Genomic DNA, 25068 nt, shown 5'->3' with positions numbered 1-25068 from the left:
TCTACAAATTGTCTCTTTCAAAACTTCAAGATGACTTTTCAGTGCCTTTGCAGCTCCACCATCAGAATGTGCTGTCCGTCATTCTTCACCTGTGCAATTTTTACTGATTTGCTGTGAACATTATTAATTGGACTATTAGGTACAACAACCGCACAGTATTGCCCTGTTCCACAGTCTGTCACAGGTTGCAAAAATTGTCATTATTATGGTTTCCTTGTTAGTTAGGTGCCTAGAATGTTGAAAGACAAAGATTATTTAAAACATACATCCAAGACGATCAAACCTCTTCGAAAAATTGTCAAATAATGGGTTATTTGTTTATCAACAGAAACACATCTACGATGGAATGACACTAACCTCCTACACTTTGCATACCTCCCATACGTAACTGATTTGTTTGCTATATTTGAATTCGCAGCTGCATGCAAGAACTTCCTTGTACACCTTAATGGGCTCTATCCTGCACTGAAATTCACCTTTTGAAATGGAGCAGTCAAATGAGCTCCCTTTCCTCAATGTACTGGCTGAGAAATCTACCAATGGATTCTGTACTACAGTTTGCTGCAAGCCTACCTTCACTGGTCAATACACACATTGGGAATCCTACAGCTCCAAGCACTAGAAGATTGGCCTTAACAACAACCTCGTTAATAGAGCCCAAGCCATTTGCTCACCATGCAAGCTTGATGCTGAAATAGGGCACATCAAAGCCATCCTGTAGGATAATGGCTATCCTGATCAGGTCATTGCTCGCTGTATATCAAGCAAACTCATGAATGGGTCTAAGGCTGCCACTTTCGGCCCTGAAAAGTGTCCGGTCTACCTCAGATTACCCTGGGAAGGTATTGCACACTGTTACTATGCAGTAGCAACACGAGTGGTATTCTCCACCAACAGGGTGCTGATGTCAAGCCAAAAAGACATTCTACCTACCACACAAATGAGTAATGCGGTATATGACTTTCAGTGCCGGTATGATGCCAAGCATGTAGGCCATATGTCCCAACAACTGCCAGATCATACCAAACGGCACATCCCTTTAGCTGTTCACAACAGGCAAAGTACTGACCGTACCCAACCAGCCTGTGTTTGCAAAACTCAAAATGCAGTGTCCAACATTAGATGTGATTCTGCAATTGCACAACTTTTGCTAAACAATATCCTGACTGTGCTAGGAATTACACTAAAAACGAATTTACGATTATCATTTGGGCTCACAGTGTGGCTCACTTATACATGCTAGAAGCCACCTAGACTCACACAAAGGGATCTGCCCTTTGCAGACAGAAGGAGCATTCCCACCCAATGTGCCTTTTCCAGCTAAACGAAAGCTTCGGGACAGCCATTCTTTGGTCATGGCATGGGGAATGAACCAGAGTCGACCTGCGTGGCTTGAATTTTAATAAAAGCTTGGCAGTTAGGTTTTCTGCTGCATTCTCCATGGCAACCCCTCTACCAATCAGAGTCCACTTGCCAATCAATCAGCACTTTCTTCTCGTGTAGTATAAATTATTGTTCCCTTTACTGTTGGTATATCTTGCAAGCTGTCCCGATGAGTGCAAGACGAAAAGCTTCGATAGCATGTCTCTTTTTATCAGCAATACTCAATTTTCATTTCATTAAATTTTGCATTGCAGAGGAAATTAAGTTTTGCAGAATTATGAATATAAAATATAGTGGGTACCAGCATACCACCTAACATTCAGTCTATTAAATCATTAAGAAATGAAAAAAAATGGATGCAATGGATGGAAGGCATGAATAGTTGGAAAAATTATAGTTGAAACAAGATTATAATGTGCAAACTTCATCTTCTGTTACTCTTTAGTTAAATAATGTTTTAAACGGCTGAGAAGAAAAAATGTCAGGTTTCTACCTCACAGCATTGGAAATGAACTTATTCTATATTTTCCTTAAGAAGGCAAAGGCTTATAAAATGTAGAGAGCGCGAAGAAAGAGGCAAAGAAGAGGTGTTTGCCAGGGGTTGTGGGGATATTTATGGTATGATTATATTGCTGGCTACCTTCTCCCCTGGTCCGCCATTCAGATTTCACCAAAATAAAAAAAGATTGCATTCATATAGCACCTTTCACAACCTTGGGACGTCCCAAAGCTCCTTACAGCAAATGAAGTGTAATCATTGTTGCTCCCTATCCACCTTTTCCTTATAGCTCTTTGAATGCCTGCACCAGCCAATTAGGTTGTGTCAAAGAAATTTCTTTCCCCTCGAGAAGATGGGGGTAACTTCTCTTCTCCAGGCAAAACCTGCTCGCCCACAAGGAGCTGTTGGGATTCCTAGTCCCCACATTTTTCCATCTGTCGTGGTGCAGTTTTGTTAGGAATATCCCTAATAAAGCTGCTTTGTTACCCATATTAGTACCAGTTTGTCTTTAATAAGTACAGTAATTTATAAATCTGTAATGCCGCATTATCTCAGAATGAAAAGGATTAGTCTGGAGTTAGTGAATCAAGAAATGCCGCGGCCTTTAACACACAAACTCCCAAAACACACATGAAACCCTTTTATTCAATTTCTCTGTCACATTTCATCTCTCACTTAACTATTTTCCTTGAAACTTTGCCTAATACAGGATGTGAAGTTGTACCAGATGTGAACGTAGCAGGACAGAAATTTGGGATCAAATTGCTGATTCCTGTGGCTGATGGCATGAATGAAACATACATAAAATGTCACAATGTAAGTATTCTAGAGGAGGTTCTATAGATTAACAGGAGTTAACACTAGTGAGACTCTGCTTCGGTGAATGGGGAAAAAAACATTTCTCAGCACTTAACAGCAAGGACAAGGAATTAGCACTTGGATTTTGTGAGGGATTAGGGATTAGCTAGCCCTCTTCATTTCCCCTAATGGAGCGATTAAGTGACTGGCCGCTCAGCAGCATATCTCATTAAATATATAACTATTTGTTTTAACAAGAAACACACCAAGTCCTATTTTTGGCATGTCAGGAGTTAAGTTAGGAAGGCACTATTCCCCTTCAAAATTGTTTTTTTTTAAAATCCTGGACATTACAGATGTAACTTTTGCATAGAGGCCAACTCCAACATGATTTTTGAGTAAATAGTTGCTTCTGTGAAGCTGTTACATTTTATATTTATATTTAACATCAGTAAGCTGAGAAAAATCTAATTGACAATAGGTTAGCTGAAAACGTCATATTAAAAATATCCCTTGTACCTGAAAATATGGAAAATGTTTATTAAAGTTAACCAAATGTAGCAAATCTTCTACAATAGCATAATGTCGATAATACCCAAAAACAAATTTCATGTTTGTATAACAAAAATGTTAAAATTGTGTAACTTTTTAATCATGTTCAACACACTATTTTCCAATAGGTGCTAATGTAGTGAAGTAGCAATACAGTTATTGATAAACACAATCGTGTTAGCTCTTATGTAGCTTGCTAGTTCAGACTTGTATTTTTTACTTGCATTTCTATCCTGTCTTTCATATACTTAAATGTCCAAAGGTGCTCAGATCTTTTTCAAACAAAAGCAAAAATTGCTGGAAAAACTCAGCAGGTCTGACAGCATCAGTATGACTCGAAACGTTAACTCTGTCTTCCTCCCCACAGATGCTGTCAGACCTGCTCAGTTTTTCCAGCAATTTTTGTTTTTGTTTCACATTTCCAGCATCCACAGCATTTTGCTTTTATCTTAGATCTTCTTTGTTGTTTTCTTCTTTAAGTTGGTGGAGAAACTACATGTGAGTTAATAATTCTTTCTGAGAAACTTATATTCGGGTCAGCCGATATAAATGCTAATTGGGTAGTTATTCAAGGCAATGTGTATTAAACTGCTCCCAGCTGTAACTGCACTTTCCTCCTGTACCCATTTTTACAAATGTACAAAGAGGCTGACAGGAAAAGACCACCTGGCCCATGAAGCTTACCCCAAACAATTATGAATCAACCAACCATCATGACTCCTCATGGTCCATTCCACTGTGTGATGTAAGCTCCTGGAAGAAATGATTTAAACTGGATTAACATAAAAAAAACTCTAGGCCATTTTGTGGGTAGGAGGTTGGGGAAGAGAAAACCTAGGAAATTCCTCTCCAACCCTCAAAGGCAATCAAAACAAGTGCCAGAAGATCACAGTGTCATTGGAGGTACATACCCAACATCTCACCTTCCTTTTCAATGAAGAGATATCAACAAGGAACTAAACCACTCCTTTTTGTAATTTTGCACTCATTATCCAGGAGAAAGCAATCCCCTTGACTGACATCCGCCACTGGCTTAAACATCCATGTTAAATTTCTAACAGCTGGTTGGTGAAGCAGGAGACCAGAATTCAATCTTTACTCCGTTTAGATTTATTCACTAAGTGAAACAGTATTAGTATATAGCTCTTCACCCCAATCCCCACCCCAGTGTCAATAAGTGTCTCTTTATGTGTGCTATAATAATGAATGCCCTCCGTTTTTTTTATCCTTACCCTTAGTTCATGCAATTAACAATTCACCCTCCCACCAACTGGTATACCATGGCTGCAGTGTGTTGTATTTACATAGAGGAGTGCAAAAAACAGCAAGGCTTCGGTAGTAACACCTTCTAAACCTGTAACCTCTACAACCTAGGAAACGAAGGGCAGCAGGTGCATGAGAGCCTCCAAATTCCACTTCATGTCTCACACAATTCCAGCTTGGACACATATCACCAGTCCTTCATTGTCACCCAGAATTCCCAATCTGACACCATTGTGGGTGAACTACAACAACTGTTCAAGGAGCTGCACCACCATCACAGTCAGTTAAGAATGGGCAGTATATGCCAGCACATCCTGTGAATGAGTTTAAAAAATAAAATCTGCATACACCGTACAATTTGATAAATCGTTGCAAGTGCCCTCAACCCTCTGCATCACAAGAAACTTCCTGACATGTAATTTAGCTCTATGCTTGCATAGTTTATATGACGCCTTTTCCCTAGTTGAAATAATCTGCTCATACAGATACAGTCTAATTACTTAATTTTAAACACTTCAACTAAATCTTCCCAAATTATATACTTTGATAAATGATTGTCAAGAGTTTTTAAATTAGGGTTCATTCTAGTGACTCCTCTGAATTTTTTCTATGCCCCCTGTTTCACCTCCCCATCTGAGGGGAGAAAATTGAATGCAGTATTCCAGGTGAGCCCCAACTAAAGTCTTGTACAAGGACACTATAATTCTTCTGGTTTTGAAATGAATTGTTCTTGCTTTACATCCTAGCATTCTATGTACTTTCATAATAGTATCATAGCACCGATCATGCACCTTCACAGACCATGTACTATAACTCCTAGGCCCTTTTACTGCTAAACAGACTTCAGTTCTGTACCAAGCATGGTATATACACGCTGAGTGTTAGATCTATCCATCGCATGACACTACATTCATCACGCTGAGTGTTAGATCTATCCATCGCATGACACTACATTCAGCCAAATAACATACGCCAGATGCGTGCCCATTGCATCTCAATTAGATTGTAGTCTTTTCTCCTCATTTAAGCTTCTAACACTAGCACAGATCTTTGTATCATCCACAAATTTATGAACAGGACCCACTACACCATCTGGATCATTCACATAAATTGTGACGAGAACAGTCCCAACACAGATCCCCCACAGGGCGCCAATAGTTACCGATCTCCATGAAGAACCACTCATCTTTTTGTAAGAACGCAACCAACTCCCTGTCCAATGGAGAATGTTCTCAACTAACCTATGGTGCAGCGTCTTCTCAAAAGTTTTCCCAAAGCCCAAGTAAATAGCGTTGATAAGGCTACTTCATTCGCCAACTTGGCTACTTCCTCAAAAAAATTGTACCAGGTTGGTAAGGTGCAACATCTTCTAGAAATCATGTTGGAAATATCTAACAGCATCTGCTCAAGATGTTCATATTTCAAAGTGTCCTTTCTAACAACTTCCAATAATTGAAATTAAATTAATGGGCCTATAATTTCCTATTCCCAAATTGCTGCCCTTTTAAAATAATGATACCACATTAACCTCCTTCCAGTTCACTGGAACAATCCCCATCTCCAATGAGCTGTCAAAAACATATAAACAAGGGATTCACTTAATGCACCCCTGAATTTAGGCAGCATAGGAAACAAATATTGTATCATCCATAAATTAAGCACCTCCTATTAAGCAGCTGATAATTGGGTATTTATATTTTTTAAGAAGTTGTTAAAGTCAACGATATCACTGACATTTTGTTGTGGTTTCACTTCATGTTACAATCCATTAAGTATGGAACAGATTACCACCTTGAATCTAATTGAAGTCTTGGTAGAAGCATTGCAACAGTCAGTGGGGCAGGTTCTAGATTCATCAGGGTTTCTCAGCTAGTCAGAAGGGAAATAAAAATGGCCTGAGATCCTTATGGACCAGGACCCAAAGGTTAGGGCCAGACAGATGAGCTGAAAGGTCTTTTTCTCATTATTGTCCGCTCTGTTTTAAATTTGCTATCTTTCACATTCCCCAAAATTAACTTTGCTTTCCATTTTTTTGATATTCTGAATGGTTTATATTAATGCCAAGGATTTTGTGGTTTCAGGAAACGCAATATGCTAAATGGATGGCTGCCTGCAGACTGGCTTCAAAGGGCAAGACAATGGCTGATAGCTCATACCCCACAGAGGTGTATGACATTCAATCTTTCTTAAAGATGAAGAATGTAAATTCTGTGCCTCAGGTGATGCGTGACCCAAATGCCATGGACATGAACCCAGAATCATTGGTGTCACCAAGATACTTGAAAAAGTTCAAAACTAAACAGGTACTGAAAGATAACCAATAAGTTCCTTATTGATGCAATAATATACACTTGTCTGTAAAGTTTTCCCAGCTGGCAAAATTATTCAGGATAAAAAATAAAATACTTTGGTCCATAGTGTGTAGGGTGGGGGGGGTGGGGCTGGAAAATTCTGGTTTATGAAATATTCCAATTATTTTAATCTATTAGTTCTGCAAAGACTATTCCACTCCACATATGGGGGAGGTGTTGCAAAGTGGCATTGTCTCTGGACTAGTATTCCAGAAGACCTAGGGTAATTCTCTGGGGACCTGGGTTTAAATCCCACCACAGCAGAGGGTGAGATTTGAATTCAATAAAAATCTGAAATTAAAAAAGTCTGATGATGACCACGAAACCATTGTCGATTGTCGTAAAAACACATCTGGTTCACTAATGTCCTTTAGGGAAGGAAATCTGCTGCTCTTACCTGGTCTGTCCTAAATGTGACTCCAGACCCACAGCAATGTGGTTGACTCTTAAATGCCCTCTGAAAAGGGCAATTAGGGATGGGCAATAAATGCTGGTCTAGCCAGCAATGCCCATATCCTATGAACAAATTTTTAAAAAACTCCCTCCAAATATGAATTTTATTTTCTCCTCTCTGTCCAAAGTTTTCTTTCTCAGGTGCTGAGCCTTCAACAAAATTGAAGGTAGGATACCCAGTCTTCAAAGTGCCATTTTGAAACAATATCTAGGAAATGTGCAACGGTAAAGATCTCACAACAGAAGTTCATAATGCAACAGAATAAGCTTCTGCTGCAGTGCAGGCTTATTACGACCATACAAAACAGGAGCAGAAGTAGGCCATTAAGATCAAGGCTGATCTGTTTACGTTTCGAATTCCACATTCCCATCTACCCCCAATAACCTTCGATTCCCTTGCCTACCAAGAATCTGTCTACCTCCGCCTTAAAAATATTCAATGGCCCCGGCTCCTTGAGGCAGAGAGTTCCAAAGTTTCACAACCATCAGAGAAAAGGTTTCTCCTCATCTTTGTCCAAAAAGGGCAACCCCTAATGTTAAAACAATGCCCCCTAGTTCTGGACTCACCCATAAGTGAAAACATCCTTTCCATGTCCACCTTGTCGAGACCATTCAGGATCTTGTATACTTCAATCAAATCACCCCTCGCTCTTCTAAACTCCAGTGGAAAGAAGCCCAGTCTGTTCAACCTGTCCTCATAAGACAACCCACTCATTCCAGGTATCAGTCTAGTAAACTTCCTTTAGACTGCCTGCAATGCATTTACATCCTTCCTTAAAAAGGAGACCAAAATTGCGCACAGTATTCAAGGTTCGGTCTCACCAATATCCTGTATAACTGAAGCATAACATCCTTACTTTTATGTTCAATTCCTCTTGTAATAAAGGATAATATTCCATTAGCTTTCTTAATTACTTGCTGCACCTGCATGCTAACTTTTTGTGACTCATGCACTGGAACACCTAGATGCATCTGCACCTCAGAACTCTGCAGCCACTCTCTGTTTAAGTAATCCTCTGGCCAGAGGGTCATTGAGATCTCCGTTCACATCGGCAGGACTGGAAGATCCCGCCCGGCATGAGGAGCTGGGAAAATTCCGGCCTCTGCTTTTTTATTATTCCTGTCAAAGTGAATGGGCGGGATTATCCCAGATTTGCAGTAAGTGCGGTAGTGGGTGGATAAAACAACATTTTACCCGCCGGCCACAATGGCGGGTTTTCACGCTGTGTCGTCCCAAACCCGCCGCATTAATTATGCGTTCCTGGGAAACACGCCATTTCCATGGTGGGTGGGGGGGGCGGGTGCGGGCTCTCATTCGCCTGCCACGCCATCACCTCATTGCTTCATCACGCCAGACGCGTGCACACATCTGTGCTTCCAGCCCAAGACAACTGCAGGGAAGATGTCCACGAAAGGCAAAAAGAACTGCAGCCCCCAGGTTTAGTGATGCACCACTGGGAAGTGGTCTTTTGGACGCTGTGGAAGCCTGCCCCAATATCCTCTACCCCCACTCTAAGACAATCAGTACACAAGAATTAAAATATCTTTAAATGCATTTCTCGTATGGTTAGATAACTGACATGATCTGACCATGTAGGCAGTTGTGTTTATCGCTCATGGTTCCCCAGAAACAATGGCGTTTACCCAGAGAAACAGCTGGCTGAAGGCAAGTTTTAAATCTCATTTATATTGTCCATCTGTGGTCAGTGTGAACTCTAATTTATAAGGCACGTTGCTCCAAAGTTTCTTTAGTGCTGCCAGCACTCCACAATTTGGGTGCTGAGCCAATTTAATTCATCAATATTAATAATACACACATAGAAGGTTTTGTTTCAAATAACATAACACTTCACAGCAATCCTGCTCCCCTTAAGTGTTACCAGTCTGAAGTTAATTTAACATTTAATTTTAGAATTACCTCCAAACTGGAATGATGTTATAGTCCCCCTATGATTGTAGTTTATACTGAGATTCAAACAATCACTGTTCATTAAAATGAAGCTGTAGTAACTATTTAACATACGTGCCAAAGCAAATTGCCAATCCAAGTTGTTCCTCACACAATAGTTTTCTCCATCAAAGTAACTGTTTAGTTTTTGTAATGTGCTTTATTTTCAAGACATCAGCCACTATATCTCAGTATCCCTTTCAAAATTATGGCAAAGACAAAGGAATATTAGGAACAGGATTATGTCATTCAGTTAAACCTTAGTTGATCTGCATCTCAATTCCATAATCCCTTGGTTCTCTTGCCAAACAAAAACCTCACTCTGTCTTAAAAGCTCCAATTGACTAAGTGGGAGAGTTCCATATTTCTTCTACAGTCTGTGTGGAATACCACTTGTGCAGGAAGTGCCACCAGCTGCAGCTACTTGAGCTCCAAGTTTTGGAGCTTGAGTGGCAGCTGGAGACACTGAGGTACATCCGTGAGGCTGAGAGTTTCGTGGATAGCACATTTTTAGACATGGTCATCCCACAGTTTACGAAAGTGCAGACAGAGAGGGAATGGGTGACCATCGGTCAGAAGAAAGGCGTCAGGCAGGTGGTCAGGAAATCCCCAGGGTGCATCTCGCTCGGGAACTGTTTTTTTGTGTTGGAAAACAGTGAGAGTGATGATTCCTTTGGGGAGTGCAGCCAGACTCGTGGCACTGTGAGTGGCTCAGCTGCACAGGGGGGTAGGAAAAAGAGAGGAAAAGCAATAGTGATAGGAGATTCGATAGTAAGGGGAATAGACAGGTGTTTCTGTGGCCGTAGATGTGACTCCAGGATGGTATGTTGCCTCCCTGGTGCCAGGGTCAAGGGTGTCACTGAACGGCTGCAGGGTATTCTAAAGGGGGAGGGCGAACAGACAGCGATCGTAGTACATATTGGTACCAATGACATAGGTAGAAAGAGGGATGAGGTCCTGTAAGAAGAATTTAGGGAGCTAGGAAGCAGATTAATAAATAGGACCTCAGAGGTAGTAATCTCTGGATTACTTCCGGTGCCACATGCTAGCGAGTATAGAAATAGTAGGTTAGTCCAGATGAATGCATGGCTGGAGAGATTGTGCAGGTGGGAGGGGTTTAGATTTCTGGGACATTGGGACCATTTCTGGGGGTGGTGGGACGTGTACAAGGCAGACAGGTTGCACCTGAACCAGAATGGGACCAACATCCTTACGGGGAGGTTTGTTAGTGTTGTTGGGGAGGGTTTAAACTAACTTGGCAGGGGGATGAGATCCTGAGAGGAGGTTCAGTAGGGGGAGATGCACAGCCAAAATTAGAAGAGAGAGCAAGTAAGTCTGGAAGACATAGAAATTATAGGCCAGTTAAGGCACAAGGGATTTTGGCAAGGTTGGATGGTATTTATTTTAATGCAAGGAGTCTGATGAATAAGGCAGATGAGTTGAGGGCACAAATTAACACATGGAAGTATGATGTCATTGCTGTCACACAGACATGGTTGAGAGAGGAGCAGGATTGGCAGCTCAGTATGCCAGGATATAGGGTCTTCAGGCAAGATGGGTAAGGGGGTAAATGAGGAGGGGGTATTGCAATATTGATCATGGAATCAATTACAGCAGTAAGGAGGGATGACATCTTAGAAGGCTCCTCAAATGAAGCCATACGGGTAGAACTTAAAAACAAAAAAGGAGCAATCAAATTGCTGGGAGTGTACTATAGGCCCCCAAACAGTTAGAGAGAAATAGAAGAGCAGATATGCAGGCAAATTTCAGAGAAGTGTGAAAATAATAGGGTAGTAATAATAGGGGATTTCAACTTCCCCAACATTAACTGGGTTAGTTATAGTGTGATAGGTTTAGAGGGAGCGGAATTCTTAAAATGCACCCAGGACAGCTTTTTAAGCCAGTATGTAGAAGGTCCTACAAGAGAGGGGGCGGTCCTGGACTAAATTTTAGGGAATGAAGCCAGGCAAGTGGTAGAGGTATCAGTGGGGGAGCATTTTGCAGATAGTGATCATAACTCCATTAGATTCAAGGTTGTTATGGAAAAGGACAAGGATGGGCCAGAAATCAGAGTTCTAAATTGGGGGAAGGCTGATTTTAATAAGATCAGATATGATTTGGCCAGAGTGGACTGGGAACAGCTACTTTTAGGTAAATCTGCATCAGAGCAGTGGGGCTCATTCAAGAAGGAAATAGGGACAGTACAGGACCAATATATTCCAGTTAAGATAAAGGGTGGGACCAACAAATCCAGGGAACCCTGGATGTCGAGAGATATACAGGATTGGATAAAGAGAAAAAGGGAGGCTTATGGCAGATACCGAGGGCTCAAAACAGCGGAAGCCCTAGAGGAGTATAGAATGTGTAGGGGGGAACTTAAAAAGGAAATTAGGAGAGCGAAAAGGGGGCAGGAAAAACATTGGCAGGTAAAAAAAAAGGAAAATCCAAAGTTATTTTACAAGTACATTAAGAGTAAGAGGATAATTAGGGAAAGAGTAGGGCCCATTAAGGACCATAGTGGTAATTTGTGTGTGGAGCCAGAAGAGGTAGGTAGGGTTCTAAATAAATACTTTGTGTCAGTGTTCACAAGTGAGAGGGTGACGTGGGTATGGAAATCAGGCAGAAGGACTGTGATTTAATTAAATAAATTAGCATAGATAGGGAGGAGGTTCTAAGTGGTCTGGCAGGCTTAAAAGTAGATAAATCTCCAGGCCCGGATGAAATGTATCCCAGGCTGTTGAGTGAGGCAAGGGAGGAGATAGCAGGGGTGCTGGCATTAATTTTCAATACACCTCTGGCCACAGGAGAGGTGCCAGAGGACTGGAGAACAGCCAATGTGGTACCGTTATTCAAGAAGGGAGGAAGGGATAGACCAGGGAACTACAGGCCAGTCAGTCTAACCTCAGTGGTGGGGAAACTATTGGAAGCAATTCTGAGGGACAGAATTAATCTTCACTTGGAGAGGCAGGGATTAATCAAGGACAGTCAGCATGGTTTTGTTAAGGGGAGGTCATGTCTGACCAATTTGATTGAATTTTTTGAAAAGGTGACCAGGTGTGTAGATGAGGGCAATGCATTTGACGTAGTCCACTTGGACCTCAGCAAGGCTTATGATAAGGTCTGCATGGGAGATTGATAATGAAGGTAAGAGCCCATGGGATCCAAGACAATTTGGATCCGGAATTGGCTGAGTGGCAGGAAGCAGAGGGTGATGGTCGAGGGGTGTTTTTGTGACTGGATGCCTGTGTCCACTGGGGTTCCACAGGAATCGGTGTTGGGTACCTTGCTGTTTGTGGTATATGTAAATGATTTAGACTTGAATGTAGGAGGGTTGATCAGTAAGTTCGCGGATGACACGAAAATTGGTGGGGTGGTAAATAGTGAGAAGAATAGCCTTAGATTACAGGAGGATACTGACGGGCTGATCAGCGGCAAATGGAATTTAATCCGGATAAGTGTGAGGAAATGCACTAGGGCAGGACAAACAAGGCACAGGAATATACAATGAATGGTAGGACCCTGGGAAGTACTAAGGTTCAGAGGGACCTTGGTGTGCATATCCACCAGTCCCTTAAGGTAGCGGGACAGGTAGATAAGGTGGTTAAGAAGGCGTATGGGATACTTGCCTTTATTAGCTGAGGCACAAAATATAAGAGCAGAGAGGTTATCCTGGAACTGTATAAAATGCTTGTTAGGCCACAGTTCTAGAATCTGCATTATAGGAAGGATGTCATTGCACTAGAGAGAACGCAGAGGAGATTTACCAGGAAGTTGTCTGGGCTGGAGAATTATAGTTATGAGGAGAGATTGGATAGACTGGGGTTATTTTCCCTGGAGTAGAGGTACATGATTGAGGTGTATTAAATTATGAGGGGCATTCATAGGGTAGATAGGAAGGAACTTTTCCCATTGGTGGAGGGATCAATAACCAGGGGGCATAGATTTAAGGTTAGGGGCAGGAGGTTTAGAGGGGATGAGAGGAAGAATTTTATCACCTAGAGGGTGGTGGGAATCTGGAAGTCACTGACTGAAAGGGTGGTAGAGGCAGATACCCTCATAACATTAAAGAAGTATTTGGATGTGCACTTGCGATGCCATGGGTTACAAGGCTATGGGCCAAGTGCTGGAAAATGGGATTAGAATAGTCAGGTACTTGTTTGACTGGTGCAGACTCGATGGGCTGAAGGGCCTTTTTCTGTGCTGTAGACCTCTATGACTCTATGAATGAGTGCTTACTAATTTTGCTCCTGAATGACCTAGCTCTAATTTTAAGATTATGTGTCCTCGTTCCACCCAATCAAATCCTTTTAACATTCTATACAACTCAGTCAGGTCATTTCCGCAACACCCCCAAACTCCCATCAATCTTCTATATTCGAAGCGTAACAAGCCATGTTATTGAAACTTAACATTCATAACTTAACCCTTGGGTCTCATTCTGCTGAGTTCATCCTGCACCCTCTCCTAGGCCATAATATCCTTCCTGACATGTGGTGTCCAAACTTGATCATAATATGCCAGATGGGGTTTAACCAAAGCTCTACATAGTTGAAATGCAATTTCCTCTCTTTTGTATTTCAGCCCCCCTTGGGACAAAGGCCAGTATTCCATTAGCCTTTGTGATTGCTTTTTTTTTGTATCTGTCCGTTAGTTTTTAATGATTTCTGTACACCCACATCTCTTTGCTCCTCTACATTCTTAGTTTCTCACTATTTTGAAGATACTCTGATCTATTTTTCTTGGGTCCATAGTGAATTACCTCACACTTGCCCACGTTGAATTTCAGTTGCCATAGCTCTGCCAGCTCACTTAATCTGTCCATGTTCCTTTGCAACTTGCTACTCTCGTCTGCAATACTTACTACCCCTCCTAACTTAATGTCATCTACAAACTTGGTTATATGGTGCTCTATCACTTCGTCCAAGTCATTAATAAATACTGTGAAAAGAGTTGAGACCCCAGACCAGTTTTTTGGGGAGCACCGCTTGACAACTTCATCACCACCCATATCTCCCACACACCATCCACAGACAAAGGGCAACATAGTAAAGGGGGTGGGGGATGGGGAAAAAGAGAGAAAAAAATCATAAGACAAAAAAAACCAAAAATGAATAGAAACAAAAGGAAAGGAAGAAAAAACATATGTGACGTAGCCATGGGAATTCACTGGTATAATATACATTAGATAATTATTTCACCTTTGGAGTTTCTGTGACAACTACCGTTTCTTGATCTACAGCACAGACAAACAACCTGTTTGCCAATGTTGCACTCTGTAGCCCACTAGAAAATAAAAGAGAAATTATATTTAACTCACTCTGAACAAACGCTCAATTCTAGAAATGAGCTTTCAAAAATTACAAAGGAACAGCACAAAGCGACGAAAGGTGTTACACCGGTCCAGCTGTTTGGAATAAGTATCAGCATCTCTACAGCCCAATATTAATTTCTGACAATATTGAAGAAACTGGGCATAGAAGTGAGCAAACTTAATATTGCATCTATCTCTGTTCTCAATCTTGTAAAGTGCATGTGTAACCAGATCAAATTTAAGCTGGTAATGGAACAGTACAAGGGCCACACTCAAAAGTGGTCAAAAATGCTTAGTTTTGTACATAATTGTTGCAGCCTTTTTACATTAAAGAATTTTAAGACCTATCTTTATTGATTTAAGATCAAATCCTTGCCAATAGCAGAGTAAGTTATTGAATCACTGTTGGTGGTAAAGGAAATGTTACAAGTGACAAACTGTTGACTCACTTTTCAACCTGTAAATTCTTCCTCAGAGAAAATATTCGAACCACTCTATACTTCTACACACAAAGGGAGTAAGCGCATGTTGTGTACTCCCACACAGATACGATTTATCAAAAAGCCACCTTGGGCACATTGGAGCCATTGTATTTGTGACAACAGTTGCACTACAGTAAATCCTCTCTTGAACGTTTGGTTTACAGTTGACCACACGCATCCTGGAAGCATATCAAAATGTTACCCAGATGGCCCTGGTAGAAGCCAAAATGCGGTTCATCCAGGCGTGGCAGTCTCTGCCAGAGTTTGGAGTTTCTTATTTCTTAGTCAGGTAAGTGAGATGATCAGACTGCAGCAACATTGTCAGTTTGCCCTGCCAAAACAAACCCAAAACACTCACGTTAGAACATGTAAACATAAATGACACAAAGGCAAGCCTTACAATTTTTATATACTCGTACTCTAATTAATGAAATTGTCACATTAAATGATATTTCTAGAAATAACTAACATTACCTCCAACACAACTGCTGACTAATCAGTCTGAATTATTCAGGCCCTTCCCAATGATTCAGCGAATTTGATATCTTAAGCAAAGGTAGAAAACATAATTTCCTGTGTTTATATAAAAGTTTGTGTATTTGTACAAAAATACAAGTACATATTTGCTGCTAATTTTGAGGCACAAGAACACATTTGTAAACTGTAAAATCCAGTTGTGAAACCTCAATGTAATTGAAGAAATAAAGTCTGATGTAAATGTTCACAAATTAAATTATTTTCATGTAGGATAAAATATTGAATCAAGTGTAGCTTCTTCACAATAATTGTTCAATTTAAGTTTAAAAATTAAATGATTAAAAAGATACCCATTTTCATCTAATTAAGCAACATGTGTTTTAAAGAACTGCAATGTATTTAGAAACACTTTTGCTAACATCTGGAGCATAATGTGGACAATTTACTTCTGTGCATTTTTCCATGTGGTCCAAAATTTAAGATGTTACATTCCCTTTTTCTACTTGAGTTGTTTGCTTGCTTGACCACAGACTATCTTCCATCAATACAGAGACACATAACATGTTGCCACCTGGTGTTTTAACTTATCTATAAAAGACTGAGGAGAGAATCTTCTCCCCATCAGGTGGGCCGGTGGGGAGCAGGCGCGGGGCCTATCGCCACCTGCAGGCAGCTGCGCATCACCGTCTTATATGTGGGCAGACCAATTACGGCCACCCAGCGTGACGCACGCCCGTTAGCAGCGCTACCTGTGTGGGCAGGAGGAGTGAGTGAGTGTCGGGGTCTGCGCCCTTTCGCACATGTGCACAAAAGAGCGCAGAAATCTCCCTGAGGCACGGAGCTGCCTCAGGGAAATTAAGTTCAGTGTCAAAGATGGTAAAAATAAAAAAAACTAAGATTATTCAGACACGTCCCCTCATGTGACAGTGTCAAATGAGCTGGGACATGTTTATGAATTTTCATTAAAATTTTTATTCAATTAATGAACCCTTCATGAAACCTCATCCCACACGTGGATGAGGTTTCATGAGAAATGCGAAGGCCGCTTGGGCTCTTCGCCTGCCCCCCCCGCCAACCTTAAGGTTGGATGGGTAGCCCTGACTATTGCTTTAATTAGTTCATTAATGGCCTTAACAGGCCTTTGACAGTTTGGTGGACGGGCTGCCGACTCCAGTGCGCATCCACCGAACGGAAGATCAGAATGACGTGCCGTGATGTTGGGATGCACGCTCGACGTCACCTTACATCAGTTTATGCATTGGTGTGCGGGACCCGCTCCCGCATGCCGACCGAGAAGATTCTGGCCTAAAGTACCAAAGTAACTCTCTCTCTCTTTGGCAAAGCATCTGACTTCTACTCATTGCCTCCCGATAGCAACAGAAATGAGACTAGAGGCTCACTGTTGGGAGGAGAATTGAAGGCACTAACTTGTATCCTACACTTCATATATTGAGGCACTAGAACTCCACTGTATTGCCTCATGGGTGTTCAGATGTGAAAGATGCAAAAAAAACTGTGCATTACTAATTATATCAATGTTTTCATTGTACTTCTGTACTTAATCTCTTCAGTGAAAACATCCATTCATTTTTTTTTACTCATAACCAGCAACAGATCTCAAAAGCAATCAACGACTGACATTCATTGTACCCCTTGCTGCTAACCACGTCTCTAAGCACTTCAAAGAGGAAAAGGAGGACGCTGGTTTAGAGGATAGAAAGATTAATTAGGGAAACTAGACACGTGTTGGAGAAGCAGTAAGGCAAAATTACTTAAGAGCATAGTTCCAAAGGACGGGGGTATAACGAAAAAGAGCAAGCTTGAATGGTGAAGTGGAGGATCTGGGGAAAAGCAACATGCTAGAGATGAAAGTAAGGCCTGCAGAGAACAGGAGAAAATTGCTCAGATAAGGTACAATGAAACAACATGGGGCTTTGAAAATTAGGACAAGGACCTTATGCCAATAAGTACACAAGATAGGTACAGATGAGGAAAAGTCATCATTTCTTATTCACCCAGAAAGACCCTGTAGTCACCTTGTTAAGACTTTGGGCTCTCTCCCAACTTCTCCTTTGTAATCACAACAAGCACAGTTTACAGGGCCAGACTTAGAACTAATACATCAGATTTTTGCATCATTATGCATGCAGTAAACAGGAATAATGATCCGAAACATAAACAGTAACCTTTTTAATGTCATACTTTGCACCAGATGTTAGTTACACAGGCTACCCCACCACACATTTCTTTCCTCTTTAAAAAAAAATGAAAGCTGGAAAACACCATACTATAAGACCATATTATCCAGGTGAGGTGACACAGACTGCCCTTGACATCAAGCAGCATTAACCGAGTGTAGCATCATGGAGCCCTAACAAAACTGAAGTCAGTGGGCAGATCCAACGACACTCAAGAAGCTCGACACCACCTAGGTCAAAGCAGCCCGCTTGATTGCCACTTCCTCCACCACCTTAAACATTCACCTTTCCACCACCAATACAATGGCAGCAGTGTTTACCATGTACAAAATGCACTGCAGCAACTCACCAAAGTTCCTTCAACAGCACCTTCCAAACCCATGACCTCTACCACCTAGAAGGACAAGGGCAGGGGAACACCACCACCTGCAAGTTCCCCTGCAAACCACAAACCATCCTGACTTGGAACTAGTATTGCTGCCGGTCCTCCACCGTTGCTGGCTCAAAATCCTGGAACTCCCTCCCTAACAGCACTGTGGGTGTTCCTACACCACATGGACTGTGGCAGTTCAAGAAGGCAGTTCACCACCACTTTCTCAAGGGTGATAGGGATGGGCAATAAACGCTGGCCTAACCAGCAATGCCCACACTCTGTGAACGAGTAAATAAAAAAAGTTAAAACTAATAATCAATTTGTTTTGCATGATACTTTATACAGATTATACAGCAGATAATTCAGAGTACAACATGTGACTTTGCCTACTCACAAATTAACTGTAGATTCAATGAACATTGAGGATGCACATGACCTACTTTGAGCAGCATCCTAGGCAAATTGGTGACGTTGAAACCAGCAGCAGGCAGGCACTGGCCAAAACTGGCAAGGGTTCATTCAGATTTGCCAATGTTGTGCGAAAGGAAATTTCATCTCATGCAAGACTGATGTTAATCAGGAGGATTCCACGCGATGGTTTCCATACACAAACACAATAATCCCTATCTAAATCTGCACATTTTGGCCTCGTTAAATTTTGAACATCTTCCAAGGTACTATTGTAATGCATTCTTGATCCACAATTAACAGAGTTATACTTCAGAACAAAGTATTTAGAGAGCCTATTGCCTATAAAGCTATATACTGTAGGATCTTTATATTTGTTATGTAATTGTTCTTAAGGATCTAATTCATTTTGAAAGCAGAAAACTAAAGGTGGTGATTATATAAACCCAAATGCTTCACAAAATTGCTTGCTTCTCTAGATTCAGAGGAACAAAGAAAGATGAACTGTTGGGTGTTTCCTACAACCGATTAATAAGAATAGATATGGCAACCAGAGATCCTATCATAACATGGAGATACAGCAACATAAAACAGTGGAATGTCAACTGGGAAATCAGACAGGTGAGTTACAGGCTACCCTATCATCCCACAATCTCAAAAATGACAGGGCACCTTATTTGGCATAGCACAAGCCAATGAAGAGATTAGCTACCAGTACTTTACTAACACTACTCTAAAACCAAACACCGGATGTTTAATAAAAGCAAAATACTGCGGATGCTGGAAATCTGAAACAAAAACAAAAATAGCTGGAAAAACTCAGCAGGTCTGACAGCTTCTGCAGAGAGGGAGACAGTTGACGTTTCGAGTCCATATGACTCTTCATTACCCCTTTGTCCTTTTGTATTTGACATCTTTGGCAATCTCTTCTTTGCCTCCACCTATCACTGGCCCCCTATCCAGCCCTATCTGTCCTACCCCCCTCTACCAGCTTATATATCACCTCATTTCTCTATTTCCTTAGTTCTGATGAAGGGTCATATGGACTTGAAACGTCAACTGTATTCCTCGCCGCAGATGCTGTCAGACCTGCTGAGTTTTTCCAGCTACTTTTGTTTTTGTACCAGATGTTTAATGGTTAACAGAAATTCCTCTTTTTCATCATTCACTCTATCTTGATTTGTAAAAATCAAAAATCTTTCTGCTTCAACTAAAACTTAATGTGATTTTTTTTAAACATTTCATTGAATGCAATAATGGAAAATTATAGAACATTTTGCATATAGTCCCACTTCTTGGTAATTTTTGAGCTCTTACACAGATGTATTTAAAACATTTATTTTTCTATATAAATCCTATAGTTTGCTATTTCCCTCTTCATAAAATTACAATTTTATAAATATTTATTTGTCAATGTCAAAGTAATAATTAATTCTCAAGGGCAATGAAGGATGTGTAATAAATGCTGGTCTAGCCAGCAACATTCACCAAGGCTCCTTAGGCAGCACCTTCCAAACCCACGACCGCTACAATCTAGGAGGACAAAGGCAGCAGATAGATGGAAACACCACCACCTGCAAGTTCCCCTCCAAGCCACTCACCATCCTGACTTGGAAATATATTGGCTATTTCTTCACTGTTGCTGGATCAAAATCTGGAACCTCCTTCCTAACAGCACAGCAGGTGTACCTGCACCACAGGGACTCCAGTGGTTCAAGAAGGCAGCTCACCACCACCTTCTCAAAGGCAATTAGGGTTGGGCAATAAATACTGGCCTAGCCAGCGAAGCCCACATGCCGTAAAATGAGTATTTTTAAAAATCCCGTGAAAGAATGTTTAAAAAAAGTACTTGAAACTCAGGAAATACCCTATCAGAAGTGATGGCATCATACAAGCTAGCTGGTACCTCCATACATCTCCACTTTGGATTTCAAACAGGAGGAATGCCATCATTTGATTTAACCCTTTTACAAATGTAATGTTTGCTACATATTAATGGATAGGCCTATTACACTTCCACATTTAGTAAGGCACAGAATTCAGAATTTTTAAACACCACAGAGATTTGTGAAGGTTCATAAATATCTGTATAATTTTGAAATACCATTGGCTCAGTCTGACAAAACACATATGAGTAGTTTAAGAAAGCACACAGGATCCTTGGCTTTTATCAACAGAGCCATAGAATACCAGAGCAGGAAAAGTGAAAATTAAGCTAACCCTTTCTAAAATTAATAGCTAGGTCCCAGCTGGAGTACTGGTCCAATTCTGAGCACCATGCTTTAGGAAGAGAGTGTAGAGAGACTTACAAAGCTGATACCAGGGATGTGAAACTTCAGTTATGTAGAGAGACTATGACTAGAGAAGCTGGGGTTGTTCTCCTTGGAGCAGCAATGGTTAAGGGAAGATTTAATACAGGTGTTCAAAATCATGAAGGGTTTCAGTCGAGTTATAATTTTGAATGCGCTGCTCGCTAGGGTGGTGGGAGCAGGTTCAATAATAATATTCAAGAGGCAATTGGATAAATACTCAAGATGGGAAAAATTTGCAAAGGGTAGAGATGAGGCTTGTGGGACAACACCAGTAGCACCCCTACCTCTGGGCCAGAAGCTCCAGGTTCAAATCCCATGGCAGGGCCACGGAAGGTGTGTTCGTAAGGTGGCCAAACAGGATGACTATCAGCCTGTAAATGCTTCCCATACACCCGATGGCTGACGGTTAGGGCAGGCAGTTTCCTGATCAGCCACTGCAGTACTTTGCCAGGAATAATCATGGACCAATCCAATGGAAGTCCATGGTCTCCAACGCCATCTTAGGGCATGGTACTGAAGAAGGGGGGGGGGGGTGGGGAGCAGGAGAATGGGATTAATTAGGTGGCTCTTTCGGAGAACTGGCACGGGCATTCTGAACCAAATATCCTCCTCCTGTGCCCTATCAGTCAATGATACTGTGATTCTAAATCTACAAATCTTACAGAAGGCATAAAACATCTAATTGGGAATTCTGAGGAAACTGGAGTTTATGCTATATTAAAATCAAACGTTGAAGGATCAGAGCTCCAAATATTTGCACAGAACTAGGAACACCCACAATGATATTGCTTCTGGTGATTAACATTATTGAAAAATTATTAATTTTAGGAGACAGCACCATCTACTGGAAAGTTAAGGAACCTATTTACACACTTTAAAAAATGCATTTTGAAGGAATATCAGTACATGATCTCAAATGTGCAAATAATCAGTCACCTTTAATTTCAGGTTGAAATTGAATTTGATCAAAGTGTGGCAATAGCACTCACGTGTCTCAATGCAGATTGCAAGATTGTTCACGAGTACATTGGTGGCTATATATTTCTGTCAACGCGTTCCAAGGGCCAGAATGAGACCCTGGATGAAGAACTGTTCCACAAACTCACTGGTGGTCAAGATTAATGCAAAAATAGCAAATCTGAACTGTGGTACAACATTATGTAAAATACAGTTATTGCTAAGAGGCCAAAAATAACTATAAAATTGAATTTTTGCAGCATGCAAGTGTAACATAGTTACAACAACAACTACCTTTAGGGATAACTAAATTCTACTCATGCATTATATTGTAATTTTTATATATATATACATCTTCCAGTTTGTTTCAAGACTTCCAACCAGTAATAACACCACTGTATGCTTACAGGCTCAGTGTTGGCTGGGCAAATTTAACCTTTTAAAGTGATTGATTTTTAACTGATTGTGCCCTCTGCAGTTATTTTCCCTTTAGCAAGGAAACAGTCACTATTTAACCATTGTATGTTAACCTTAAAATGTACCTATTACATGATCAGATCTACTGAAACTGTGAAAAATAAATGACCAAAGGAAAAGTACTGTGCAGTTTTTTGTTCCCATTAATTATCTTTAGTAAGTGGAAAATAGCAACTAATGAAACACTGTTTGGATTTTAGAGTTAAATATGTCTTTTTTTTTTTTGCAACCTCGCACACCGCCCTCTATGGCAGATCTACAGCTGAGTGGGACTTCTACCTGCAAAATACCCTGCTGATCCAGGCTGTATTTTTGGGGTCATTTATTTCTGTTTGCGTGTAAGTGGCAGAGAGAGAAAGAGGTGGACAGAGGGCTGTCTGCTGAGGAAAATTGTTTCATTCATGGGTCTTGAGCATAGCCACAATTCTAGCATGAGCCAATATCTGAATGCCAGGGTGTGTGTAACAGAGGGGCCAAAGAGTGCGAATGACATCAAACATTCATTTGCCCATCGGCCACCCACACACAGGCTGGTATAGTTTGCCCGAATGGATTGGCTCATTTTGCCATCTGCCTCTGATCCGTCATAAACTCTGCTGAAGAATAGAAGAGGCAGAAAGCCCAGGAGATTATCTAGGTGGCCTGCAGGAAGTAGGCTGTACGCCAAAATTCCTCAACACAGCAAGTTTTGATCTCCAATAACTCATCCGCAACCAGAATTGCCCATATTTGCTAAGGGAGAGAAAATGTTTCAATATTAGAATCATGTGCTGTGTGCTATTTTCACACAAAATCACGTGTGTTTGAATGGAAAGGTCAAATTGGCAGTCTTAGGTCAGAGAATGTATTGTGGGGTCTGCTGCTGATGGGTTGGGAGAAAAATCGTGTGTAAACACCAAAAAGAATTAATTACAACTTTAATCCTTTTTAAACCGAATTATAAAAGTACACCCCATGAACAAATATAAAAAAGTCACCCAAGATAATCTCTGATCTAAAAGCCTAATCAGGCTTAGCAGAGTTTTAAGAGCTTGTGGTATAGGGGGTAACATATTAACATGGATGGGGAATTGAATAGCATTAGGAAACAGAGTGTACGTATAAATGAGTTGTTTCCAGGTTGGCAAGAGGAGTACTACAGGAATCAGTGCTAGGGCCTCAACAATCTATATTAATAACTTGGATGTTGGGATCAAATGTATGGTTTTGCTGATGACATAAAGATAGGAGAGTAATATGTGAAGAGGACCTAAAGGGGCTACAAAGGGATATAGATAGGTTAAATGAGTAGGCAAAAATTTGGCAGATGGGATACAATGCGGGAAATGTAAACTTGTCCACTTTGGCGGGAAGAATAAAAAAGCAGCATATTATTTAAAGAGAGAGAGATTGCAGAACCCTTGAGGTAAAAAGGGATCTGGGTGTCCTGGTACATGAATCACAAGAAGTTGGTATGCGGGTAAAGCAAGTAATTAGGAAGCCAAATGAAATTTTGTCATTTATTGAAAGGGGAATGGAATATAAAAGCATATTTTGTTATATTAGTATAGGGTATGCATGAGACCACATCTACAGTAGAGTGCACAGTTTCTGGTCTCCTTATTTAAGAAAGGACATAATTGCATTAGCAGTTCAGAGAAGGCTCACTCAATTGATTCCTGGAATGAGTGTTATCCTATCAGGAGAGGTTGGCCCTGTATCCATTGGAATTTAGAAGAATGAGAGGTGATCTTATTGAAGCATATAAGATCCTGAGGGGCTTGACAGTGTGGATGCTGAAAGGATGTTTCCCCTTGTGGGAGAGATTAGAACCAGGGGACTTTAAAAATAAAGGGACTCCTGTTTAAGACAGATGTGAGGACTTGCTTCTCTCAGAGGGTCGTGAGAGAGTGGTGGAGGCAGGGTCATTGACAATCTGATTCAGCCTTAAAAATATTCAATCAAGAATCTAAGAGTATAGGGGGTAGGAAGGAAAGTGGAGTTGAGGCCACAATCAGATCAGCCATGAGCAGGTTCAAGGGGCTGAGTGGTCTACCCTTGCCCCTAATTCCTATGTACATAGTACTTTGCCCACTTAGAGGAATACATAGGGAGGGGAGAGGACAAAAAAAATGGAACATGGGGAAAAACACGTTCTCCAAAATTTCAGGGCTCTATTTATTTCCATTTTTGACTATTGCCGATTAATACCAGCAAACAAGTCTCAGTATCCATTTTTGGGAAGATGTTGAAATCTCTGTAAATCTACACTCCATCCATACATTTCACACAAGCATTCTTTAGCATTATGTTGAAACCGGGGTTATATACAATTTCAAAGAACACTGTATTTAACATGTAACTAACATAAATAAAAATGCTGGAAATATAGTTCGACAACCAGCACCGTGGGAAAAGGACAGGGGAATAGTACCAATTGGATGGCTGTTTAAAAGAGGCACAATGGGCCAAATGACTTCCTTGTGTCCAGCTGGGTGGGACTGGTCTCACCAGATTCCGTTCTTATCTAATCAGCGCCAGAGTAGCACTTGCAATTACTTCTTTTCCTGTTGCTGCACCATTACCTCTGGTATCCCCCTTTGCCTTCTCCTATTTCTCATTCACATGCTACCCCTTGGTGGCATCAGGCGACATGACATCACCTACCTCAGCATCATCCCCCTCGACTCCTCTAGTGTTGCTAAATTATCAGACTACTAGCCCGACATCCTGCACTGGATGAGCGGCAATTTCCTCCAAATAAATATTGGGAAGACTGAAGCCATTGTTTTCAGTCCCACTCCAAACTCCATTCCTTAGCTATTGGCTCCATCCCTCTCCCTGGCA

The 25068-nt window shown here is 41.1% G+C and overlaps 1 protein-coding gene and 1 long non-coding RNA gene across 5 annotated transcripts in view; one reads left to right on the top strand and one right to left on the bottom strand.

The window, feature by feature from the left end:
• fermt1 (FERM domain containing kindlin 1) overlaps positions 1 to 22361 on the top strand; it is a 94297-nt gene extending 71936 nt beyond the window's left edge. For both annotated transcript variants that reach the window (XM_041182979.1, XM_041182981.1), the window contains 5 exons: positions 2592 to 2698; positions 6577 to 6798; positions 15205 to 15329; positions 18976 to 19117; positions 21757 to 22361. In XM_041182979.1, coding sequence (XP_041038913.1) covers positions 2592 to 2698; positions 6577 to 6798; positions 15205 to 15329; positions 18976 to 19117; positions 21757 to 21930 — 770 coding nt within the window. In that variant the 3' untranslated portion in view covers positions 21931 to 22361. The remainder of the gene's footprint in view (positions 1 to 2591; positions 2699 to 6576; positions 6799 to 15204; positions 15330 to 18975; positions 19118 to 21756) is intronic.
• Positions 5 to 15364, bottom strand: LOC121275410. 3 transcript variants are annotated; one of them, XR_005942415.1, is made up of 4 exons: positions 15008 to 15364; positions 14446 to 14530; positions 3917 to 3985; positions 5 to 111 (listed from the first exon to the last, which is right to left on the bottom strand). It is a non-coding gene; the product is annotated as an uncharacterized LOC121275410 (long non-coding RNA). The 3 variants fall into 3 exon arrangements; XR_005942417.1 differs by lacking the exon at positions 14446 to 14530; XR_005942416.1 differs by lacking the exon at positions 5 to 111 and having other exon boundaries at positions 3817 to 3985.
• Positions 22362 to 25068: the final 2707 nt, after the last annotated feature.

This window comes from Carcharodon carcharias, chromosome 2, assembly GCF_017639515.1.
Source record: "Carcharodon carcharias isolate sCarCar2 chromosome 2, sCarCar2.pri, whole genome shotgun sequence".
Taxonomy (NCBI): Eukaryota; Metazoa; Chordata; class Chondrichthyes; order Lamniformes; family Lamnidae; genus Carcharodon; species Carcharodon carcharias.
The sequence above is the reverse complement of the archived record's forward strand: the minus strand, read 5'-3'. Positions and strand labels throughout refer to the sequence as shown.